This window comes from Vidua chalybeata, assembly GCF_026979565.1.
Source record: "Vidua chalybeata isolate OUT-0048 chromosome 33 unlocalized genomic scaffold, bVidCha1 merged haplotype SUPER_33_unloc_1, whole genome shotgun sequence".
Lineage (NCBI taxonomy): Eukaryota > Metazoa > Chordata > Aves > Passeriformes > Viduidae > Vidua > Vidua chalybeata.
In genome coordinates, this window is record NW_026530291.1 from 46096 (window position 1) to 56095 (window position 10000).

At 73.3% G+C, this 10000-nt stretch overlaps 2 protein-coding genes across 2 annotated transcripts in view; both read right to left on the reverse strand.

Annotated features, from left to right (window-relative positions):
• The window catches only part of NFIX (nuclear factor I X), a gene marked incomplete at its 3' end in the record, with an annotated part of 12980 nt that overhangs the window by 2333 nt on the left and 647 nt on the right, over positions 1 to 10000 (reverse strand). The window contains exons 2-10 of the mRNA XM_053933012.1: positions 8921 to 9452; positions 6383 to 6445; positions 5933 to 6007; positions 5607 to 5727; positions 5079 to 5212; positions 4623 to 4745; positions 4261 to 4320; positions 3487 to 3610; positions 515 to 603 (exon numbers count right to left, since the gene is read on the reverse strand). Coding sequence (XP_053788987.1) covers positions 515 to 603; positions 3487 to 3610; positions 4261 to 4320; positions 4623 to 4745; positions 5079 to 5212; positions 5607 to 5727; positions 5933 to 6007; positions 6383 to 6445; positions 8921 to 9452 — 1321 coding nt within the window. The remainder of the gene's footprint in view (positions 1 to 514; positions 604 to 3486; positions 3611 to 4260; positions 4321 to 4622; positions 4746 to 5078; positions 5213 to 5606; positions 5728 to 5932; positions 6008 to 6382; positions 6446 to 8920; positions 9453 to 10000) is intronic.
• Positions 2144 to 3154, reverse strand: LOC128782624 (uncharacterized). Its single transcript, XM_053933046.1, has 2 exons — positions 3107 to 3154; positions 2144 to 3066 (listed from the first exon to the last, which is right to left on the reverse strand). The coding sequence occupies exons 1-2, from the start codon at positions 3126 to 3128 to the stop codon at positions 2147 to 2149; spliced, it is 942 nt and encodes a 313-aa protein (XP_053789021.1). The 5' UTR covers positions 3129 to 3154; the 3' UTR covers positions 2144 to 2146.

Below are 10000 nucleotides of genomic sequence, written 5' to 3' on the forward strand. Positions count from 1 at the left end.
CCAGGTGTGTGGGAGGGGTCCCAGGTGTCTGAAGGGGGGTCCCAGGTGTGCAAAGGGGGGTCCTAGGTGTGTGGGGAGGGGTCCCAGATGTGTGGGGGTGGGTCTGAGGTGGGCAGGAGAGGTCCCAGGTGTCCGAAGGGGAGTCCCAGGTGTCAGAAGAGGGGTCCCAGGTGTCCGGGGGGGTTCCCAGGTGTGCAGGGGTGGGTCCGGGGGGGTCCTAGGTGTCCGAAGGGGGGTCCCAGATATCCGAAGAAGGGTCCCAGGTGTCTGAACGGGGGTCCCAGGTGTGCGGGGGGGGATCACAGGTGTGTGTCGGGGGTCCCAGGTGTGCGGGGGGGGTCCCAGGTGTGCAGGGTGGGGGTCCCAGGTGTCCGGGGGGGTCCCAGGTCTGCGGGGGTGGGTCCGGGGGGGGTCCCAGGTGTCTGAAGGGGGGTCCCAGGTGTGCGGGGGGGGTCCCAGGTGTCTGAAGGGGGGTCCCAGGTGTGCGGGGCGGGGGTCCCAGCTGCGGCCGTACCTGCTGCTGGGGCAGGCTCAGAAAGTTGCCGTCGCGGGGTCCGAGGCCGACAAGGCGGGGGGCAGCGGCGGCGCCTGACGCTGCGAATGCTGCGGGGAGAGGGGGCTCAGCCCGGCCGCGCCCCCCCAGGTGCCGCCCGCCCCCCCCACCCCCACCCCACCCCCGTCCAGGTGCGCCGAGCCCGGGTCGGGGTTGGGGGGGGGGGCGGGCACCGAGAGCACCCCCCCCCTCGTGCTCCAGGTGAGACCCCCCCCCCCCATTTGCCGGTACTTACCTGTGCGGACCCCCCCGGACCCCCACCCCACCCCGCCCCCCAGCGAAAATGGGGTAAAAAAGGGGGGAAATGGTGAAGGAACCGGGCTGGAATGGGGGGGATGAGGCGCCGGGCAGGTGACAGCGATGGCGATGCAGGTGATGATGCACGGGCAGCCGGGCCGGGCGGGGCACCTGTCACCTGTCACCTGTCACCTGGCACCTGGCACCTGCTGCCCCCTGGCTCCTGTCACCTGCCCCGCGTGCAGCCCCTGCCACCTGGGGAAGCCCTGGCTGCTGTGCCGGGGTACGTCAGGGACACACCGGGCACCTTGTCACCTGGGTACCTGTGTCACTGTCACCTGGGTCACCTGGGTCACCTGGGTCACTGTCACCTGGGTACCTGTGTCACCTGTGTCACCTGGGTCACCTGTGTCACCTTGTCACCTGGGTACCTGTGTCACTGTCACCTGGGTCACCTGGGTCACCTGTGTCACCTGGGTCACCTGTGTCACCTTGTCACCTGGGTACCTGTGTCACTGTCACCTGGGTCATTGTCACCTGTGTCATTGTCACCTGTGTCACCTGGGTCACCTGTGTCACTGTCACCTGGGTCACCTGTGTCACCTTGTTACCTGGGTCACTGTGTCACTGTCACCTGGATCACTGTGTCATTGTCACCTGTGTCACCCTGTCACCTGTGTCATTGTCACCTGTGTCACCGGGCTCACCTGTGTCACCTGTGTCACCTGGGCACCCTGTCACCTGGGTCACTGTGTCACCTGTGTCAATGTCACCTGTGTCACCGTGTCACCTGTGTCACCTGTGTCACCTGGGTCACTGTGTCACACTGGCATCTGTGTTACCATGTCACTGTCACCAGGGTCACCGTGTCACCTGTGTCACCTGTGTCACCTGGGTCACCCTGTCATCGGGGTCACCGTGTCACTGTGTCACCTGGGTCATTGTGTCACCTGGGTCACTGTGTCACTGTACCACCTGTGTCACCTGGGTCACCTGGATCACCTGTGTCACCCTGTCACCTGTGTCACCTGGGTCACCGTGTCACCTGGGTCACCGTATCACCTGGGTCACCTGGGTCACAGTGTCACTGTGTCACCTGTGTCACCCTGTCACCTGTGTCACCTGGGTCACTGTGTCACCTGGGTCACCGTATCACCTGGGTCACCTGGGTCACAGTGTCACTGTGTCACCTGTGTCACCGTCTCACTTGGGTCACCTGGGTCACCGTCTCACCTGTGTCACCGTGTCACCTGGGTCACCGTGTCACCGGGGTCACGGTGTCACCTGTGTCACCCTGTCACCTGCCCCGGGTCCCCTCCCAGGCAGCCCCTGTCCCCTGCTGTCCCCCCGCTCCTGTCACCTGCCCCGGTGACCACCTGGGTCACAGGTGTCACCCTGTGCGGGGGCACCCCGGGGCGGCTGCTGGCACCAGCCCGGAGCTCCCCAGGTGGCACCTGCAACCAACCCCCTGCAGCCGACAGCTGCAGCCACACCTGGGCACCTGCAGCCACACCTGGGCACCTGCACCCCAAATCTGGGCACCTGCAGCCACACCTGGGCACCTGCACCCCAAATCTGGGCACCTGTACCACACCTGAGCATCTGCAGCCACACCTGGGCACCTGTACCACACACCTGGGCACCTGCAGCCACACCTGGGCACCTGCAGCCACACCTGGGCACCTGCACCCCAAATCTGGGCACCTGCAGCCACACCTGGGCACCTGCACCCCAAATCTGGGCACCTGCACCCCAAATCTGGGCACCTGCAGCCACACCTGGGCACCTGTACCCACACCTGCGAACCTGTACCCCGAATCTGGGCACCTGTATGCCACACTTGGGCACCTGTACACCGAATCTGGGCACCTGTACCCAACACCTGAACACCTGCAGCCACACCTGGGCACCTGCACACACCAAATCTGGGCACCTGTTCTCCACACCTGAGCACCTGCAGCCACACCTGGGCACCTGCACCCCAAATTTGGGCACCTGTACCACACACCTGGACACCTGCAGCCACACCTGGGCACCTGCACCCCAAATCTGGGCACCTGCAGCCACACCTGGGCACCTGCACCCCAAATCTGGGCACCTGCAGCCACACCTGGACACCTGCACCCCAAATCTGGGCACCTGCACCCCACATTTGGGCACCTGTACACCAAATCTGGGCACCTGCACCACACACCTGGACACCTGCAGCCACATCTGGGCGCCTGTATGCCAAATTTGAGCACCTGTCCTCCACACCTGGGCACCGGCAGCCACATCTGGGCACCTGCCCCCCCAAACCTGGGCACCTGTACGCACACCTGGGCACCTGCAGCCACATCTGGGCACCTGCTCCCCAAATCTGGGCACCTGCACCCCACAGCTGCAGCCACACCTGGGCACCTGCACCCCCCAAATCTGGGCACCTGCACCCCACAGCTGCAGCCACACCTGGGCACCTGCTCCCCAAATCTGGGCACCTGCTGCACCTCACTGCTGCCCCCCCCCCACCCCCTGCACCCCAGAGCTGCACCCCCACACCTGGGCCCCTCTTCTGGGGGCCCTCTGCGCCCCACACCTGCCCCCTGGGCCCCCCTGCCCCCCGCCCCCCACGGCCAGGGCCCGGCTGCGGGCGCGGAGGGAGCCGTGGGGTGCCGTGGGGTGCCGTGGGGTGCCGTGGGGTGCAGGGGGGCACTTACGGGGTGCGGCGGGGGCTCCGCCCGGGGGGCCGCTGGGGGCTTTGGGCTCCGGCGGGGGCAGGGGCAGGGGTCGGGCCAGGGGGGCCCCCGCAGCCCCCCCGGCCCGGCCCTGCGCCCCGCACGGCTGCAACGAGAACACGGTGACGGACCCCCGGGACCCCCGGGACCCCCGGGGCTGGGCGGGGCGGGAGGGAGGGGCTGGCACGGGGTGGGGGGGGGGGGGGGTCCTGCAGCCCCCTCGGTGGTGGGGAGGGGGGGGGGGTTCCACGTGGGGGTCCCACAGGGGGTTCCCCCAGGTGGGAGCTCCCCAGGTGAGGGGTCCCCCAGGTGGGGGACCCCCGGCGGGGCGTCTCCAAGAGTTTGGGGGGGGGGGGGGTCCCCAGGTCGGAGTTTTTTGGGGTGGGGGGGGGGTCCCCGTCACCCCCTCCTGGCCCAGCGCGGCCACCTGGGCTCGTTTGCATACGGACCCCGCCCCCCTGTGCTATATTCGCATGCAGACTCCGCCCCTCTCTGCCTCATTTGCATAGCGCGCACCTACTCGCCCTCCTGATCTGCATACACGCCCCGCCTCCTCCTCGCCCTCATTTGCATACAGGGCAGCGGCCCCGCCTCCTGCGCCTCGTTCTGAACCAGGCGGGGAGGTTTGGGGGGGTGGGGGCGGGGGGGGGGGGGGGTCCCGGTGTCCCCGCGTTGTCCCCGCGACCCCCGGGGCCTTCCCCAGCGACCCCCCCCCCCGCCGGCCCCGGGCCGCCCCCGCGCCCGTCCCCGCCGCACCTGGGGGCCCTGGGCGGCGCCGTCGGCGCAGACGAACTGCACGAAGTCCTTGAGCGAGTCCTGCCCGTGGTGGTAGCGGATGGTGGGGTGGGCGAAGTAGGGGCTCGACTGGGGCAGGAGGGACCCCGACGGGAAGTGCAGCGCCGAGGCCGTGGCCCGCGGGCTGCCTGCAGGGACCCTCAGCGCCAGCGCCGGCGGCCGCGGGACCCCCCCCCACCCAACCCCGGGCCGGCCCGACCCCCCCCCATCCCGCCCACCCGCCCACGGTCGCCTCCCCCCGACCCGGCTCGCCCCGCCCGGGGTCGCCACCCCCCCCCCCCCCCGGGCTCGGGGGAAGGAGGTCCGGGGGTGTGGGGTCTCACCGGGGCGGACGCCGGCCAGGACGGGCAGGGGGTGGTGGCCGAAGGCCATGCGGGGCGCGGCGCCGTGCCCCGACAGGGCGCTGCAGAAATCCAACTTGCCCGACTTCTTCAGCGCCGCCGGGCCTGGGGGGTGGCCAGGGGGGGGGGTCGGGGTCGGGGTGGGGGGTCGGGGTGGGGGCAGCCGGACCCCTGCGCCCCCCGCGTTCCGCCCTCCCCAGACCTCTCTGGCACAGACCGGCCCTCCCCGGTGCCCCCCAACCCCCGTCCCGGTGCTCCCCCCCCCCCCCCCCCACCCACGCATCCCCGGAGCCTCCCCGTTACCCCCACCCCGGTGTCCCCCTCGCGATGTCCCCCCCGACGTCCCCTCTGTCCCCCGCTTCCATCCCCGGGAGCCCCCTCCGTGTCCCCACCCCCAAGGCACCGGTGCCCCCAAAGCCCCCCCCGGGTCTCACCCACCGGTGTCAACGTCCCCCCCCCAGGGCCCCTGGCTGCTGCCGGGGGCTGGGGACCGGCCCGGCCCGGGGTAGAAGACGTCGTCCCCGGGACCCTCCAGGTCCCCCTCGTCCAGCGCTTTGGGGCGCTTCGGGCCGCTGTGGGGACAGGGGTGTCACCTCCGGGCTCGGGGGTGTCACCCCACAGAGCGTCCGGGGGACCCCAGGGGTCCCGGTCACCCAGGGGTCCCAGCCCCCACTCCCCCCAAGGTGTCCTGAGGGGGGGGTCTCAGGTGCTTGTGGGATGTGAAGGAGAGCCCCCCCAAATCCCGGGGGTTAAGGGTAAACCCCCAAATGGGGGGGCCCGGGCAGGTTTTGGGGGTCCAAGGGGTTTGTGGGGTGCAGAACGTCCAGACCCCCAAGGGTTGGGGGTGTCCGGGTGGCCCTGGGGGGGGTTGGAGAGCCCCTGGGGAGGGGAGCACCCAAAAAAGGGGGAGCCGGGCTGGGGGAGCACCCCCAAAGAGGGGCGCTGGGGGTGGGGGGGTCCCGGTACCTGGCGGTGGGGGGTCCCAGGGGCCGGCGGCCGAGGGCGACGGGGCTGATGTTGTAGTAGCCCCCCGGGCTCTCCAGGTCAGCCAGCGAGAAGTTGGGGCCCGACGCCGTGGCCACGGGGGCTGTGGGGGTGGGAGGGGGGGGGGAACACGGGGGGCACGTGGGGGACCCACGCAGGGCCACCCTCCCCCCCCAGCTCCTGTGTCCTCCCATCCTCCCCGTGCCATCCCAGGCTCTGTCACCTCCCCGTGTCCCTGCAGTGTCCCCCCCCGGTGTGCCCCCCCGGTGTCCCCACCCCGGTGTCCCCCCCCCGGTGTCCCCACTTACTCTGGGACACCCTCACCAGCTCCGTCACGTTCCAGACCCCCGAGGTCACGAAGCAGTCCTGGAAGGTCAGGTGCCCTGGGGACACCGTGGGGACACCCGGGGTCACTCCGGGTGACAGGACACGGCGGCCACGGCCGGGGGGGGGGGGGGGACGACACCGCGGGGGCCAGGAGGGACACGGGGGGGACACCGCAGGGGGACTGGACACAGGAGGGACACGGGGGGGGACACTGAGGACGCTTGGGGACAATGAGGGGCACGGCAGGGGGGGGGCACAGCCGGAACACCGCAGTGACAGTGAACACGCGGGGGGGGGGGGGGACACCGCGGGGACACCGGGGGGACACGGGGGGGACACCGCGGGGACACGGGGGGACACCGCGGGGAACACCGCGGGGGACACCGGGGGGACACCGCGGGGACACCGGGGGGACACCGGGGGTCACCCACCGTTGGGCAGTGGTTTGATGTCCGCGTCTCCCTGGGGGTTGGAGCTGTCGGATTGTCCGGAATCTGGGGAGGGAAGTGGGGGGGGGGGGGGGGGATTTTGCGAAGAAACGGGGTCAGACGCGGACGCGGGGGGGGGGAGTGTCCCCCACCCCTCCCCTTCCCAGCGCGTCCCCCCCGACCCCGGGGACCCCGCGATGCCCCGCGGGGGGGGCGGCCCCGCCGCCGGTGCCGGCGCTGAAGGGCCCGTTGTTCCCGCGGGGTCGTTCGAGGTGAGCGCCCGCCGGGACCTCGCCAGCGGGGGGGGGGGGGGGGGGCCCCGACGGCCGCTCCCCCCCACCCCGAGCCCGGGCAGGACCCCGTTCTGGGGGTGTCCCCCCCCCCCCCCATCCCCGCACCCCCGAGGGGATCCCGGTGGCCGCGCACCCCTCGGGCAGGTGATTTGGGGGGGGGGGGGGGGGGGGGGGCTCAGCCGGCGCTGGGGGGGGGGGGGGCGTCGGGGCTGGCAGGGGGCCGGGCCTGGGGGGGGGGGGGTGTGGGGGGGGGGGCCGGGGGCCGCCGTGGGGCCGGGCCGGGGGCCAGGAATGCGCTGGCCCCCCGCCAACGGGCAGCGCCAACAAAGCGCCCATTGTCTGTGCCGAGCGGGGGGGGGCACCCGGACGCCTGGGTTCCCCCCCCCCCAACACTCCCCCCCCACCACGGTCCGGCCTGCCCGGGTCCCCCCACCCCCCCCAAAGTGTCCCCCCCATCTGCCCCCCACACCTGGGAAACCCCCCCAGCGGGCCCCCCATCCCGTGGGAAGGGGTGTCCCCAACCCCCCTCCCCCCACCCCACCCCGTGTCACCCCGCGGGGGGGGGGGGTCAGGGGTCACTGGATCACGCGCGGGGTCGCGACCTCGCCTTGGTGGGGGGGGGGGGGGCGCGCGTGGCGGGCGCGTGCCGGCGCCCCCCCCCCCCCCCCACCCTGGGTCCTCCCCCAGCCCCCAGACCCCTCCAGAGCCACCGGCGGGGGGGGGGGGGCGTCCCTTCACCCCCTCCTCCCTCACCCCCCCAGCCCCAGAGCCGCGGAGTGGGGGGGGGGGGCAGGTGCTGCTGGGCAGCTGCGCCCCCACCCCCCCGGGGGTGTCCCCCCCCGCACCTGCGTCCCCCACTCTGAGGGGGGGGGGGCAACCGGCACCTGGGCAGCCCCCGCGGCGCACCTGGAACCCCCCGCCCCCCCAAGGACCCCCCCCCAGCTGCCTGCAGCCCCCGCCTCACCCTGTCCTCATGTCCCCCCCCTCTCCCCGCATGTCCCCAGCCCCCTGAGACCCCCCCCAGAGCGAACCTGGCCCCCCCCCCCCCAATGGGGAAGGGGACCCCGCTGTCCCCAGGTGTCCCCTGGGGCACGTGGGTGTGCCAGGGGCAGGTGGGGCGGGGTGGGGGGGCCAGGCCGGGTTTGGGGGGGGGCTGTGATGGTGGTGGGAGAGGTGGGGGGTGGGGTGTGTGACACACCTTGGCACGGGGGTCCCGGCGCCGGGGCAGGGGGGGGTGGGGGTCCCCGCAGCGCGAGGGTCCCGGCGCGGGGCCGCGGTGCCGCAGAGCGTTTCGGGTGCCAACAAGCGCCGCCATCTTACGCGCAAGGGGGGGTTGGCACCGAGCCCCCCCACGGCCCGCGGCAGCCAAAGGGCCCCCGGCGTGGGGAGGGGGCGGGGGGCGCGGGGGGGGCTGCCGGGGGGGGGGGGGGGGGGCCGGGGCTGCTGGCGGGGCCTCGTGCCGCGCACGGGGGCACGGTGCCAACCGGGGCCATTTTGGCGGCGCCGGGTGGGAGCCGCGTTTGGGGGATTTGAGCCCCGGCAGCTGGGCCGGGCCGGGGGGGGGAGTTGGGGGGTGCGGGGGAGCCCGGGGGGGGGCACGGGACCCCCCCCGCCGTGGGTGCGCAGGGTCCGGTGTGGAGGCGTGGAGGGGGATTTGGGGAGGGGGACACGATGCGCGCCCCCCGAGCGGCTCCTGGCCCCCAGCGCCCGGGAAGGACGGAGGCGCCCGGGGGGCACCGGGGCGACCCCAAACCCCCTCGGTCCGGCCCCAAAATTCCCCCTCCCCGCAGCCGGAGTGACGGGGAGGGCGAGCGGCCGGGCCGGGGTCCCCCCGCACACGGACAGGGGGTGTCCCCCCCGCCTTCCCACGCGTGTGCCCCCCGCCCCAACCCGCGCGTGGCACCGGGACCCCCGGGCTCCGCACGCCCCTGACACAGACCGGCGCCCGCGGCGCGGATCCCGGAGCCCGGTGCAGCCCCGCGCCCGTCCCGGTGCCAATCCCGGCCCCGCTCCCGGTGCCCATCCTGGCACGCGGGCTTGGCACGCGGCGCCGGGCGCGCGGCGCGTGCGTTGGCACTCGGCGCGGCTTTGTGCGAGCGAGGCCGCCCGGGGACGCCCCAGGTGGGGCTGGGGGCCGCGCGGACCCCCCCCCCCAGCGAAGCAGCGGGACGTCAGACGGGGACGGGCGCCGTGCCCGCGGCCGGGGGCTCGGCACCGCCGCCGCCGCCGCCGCCGCGGCCGCACTCACCTGGCGCGTGGACGAAATAGGCCAGGTAGAGGTCGAGCTCCTTGATGGTGACGCCGATGTGGTGGGGCTGCACGCAGAGGCCGGGGCTGGCGCACTGGGGCGCCTTGGCCAGGCGCTCGCCGTCAGTGCTCTCCAGCGGGACGCCCTTGAAGAGGATGACCATCACCAGGTCCAGGCGCCACACCTTGTCGGCCTGGCGCAGGCAGTCGATGCGGCGGATCTTGCCCTTCTGGTCGGGGTTGGAGAGCACGCAGCACGGCGCCTTCTTGCCGGTGACGGACAGCACGAAGTCCTCGCGGCACTCGGGCCGGATGTCCTTGCGCAGCTTGGCCAGGAGGCGCGAGGCCCATTTCTGCTTGACCTCCGGCTTCTCGCCCAGCAGCTCGTCCTTGACGGCGCGCTCCTCCTCCTTGGACATCCGCTTCTCGTGCTTCTTGAAGTACTTGCGCTTGCGGGCCTGGAGGTTGAACCAGGTGTAGGAGAAGGCCCGGACGTGGGGCAGCAGCGCCTCGATGAAGGGGTGGAACTCATCCTGCACGGGAGGGCACAGGCACGGGCTGGGCTGGCGGCCGCGGGGCGTCCGGAGCCCGACCCGCGCCGTTCCCGTCCCCGCCGCCGTCCCCGGGGCACCGGAGATGTCGGACCTGGCCCCCCCACGGGGGACCCCGGCAGCCCCAGCCCCGTGGGGGATCCCGGCAGTCCCGGCATCCCCGCGGGGATGCGCCGGGTGCCCGGGTGGCTCCGGGGAAGAGGCGGCTCCCGGTCCCGCGGGGCTCCCATGTGGCGGGAGCAGGGACGGCTGAGCTTGTCCCAGTCCCGTCCCTGTCCCCGGTACTGGCACAGCTCCGTCCCCAGTGTCACTGCAGCCTCATCCCTGGTACTGCCACAGCCCCGTCCCCGGTGTCACCGCAGCCCCGTCCCCAGTGCCGCCACAGCCCCGTTCCCGCTGTCACCGCAGCCCCGTCCCCGGTGCCACCAGAGCCCCGTCCCCGGTGCCGCCACAGCCCCATCCCCAGTACTGCCACAGCCCCGTTCCCACTGTCACCACAGCCCCGTTCCCGCTGTCACCACAGCCCCGTC

Bases quoted from the DNA above. Each gene is read 5' to 3' on its own strand.
- LOC128782624 (XM_053933046.1), bottom strand. From the start codon at position 3,128: ATGTGGCTGCAGGTGCCCAGGT. The intron at 3,067-3,106 runs GTGCGTACAGGT...GCAGGTGCCCAG, and splicing joins GTGGCTGCAGGTGCCCAGGT to ATGTGGCTGCCGGTGCCCAG.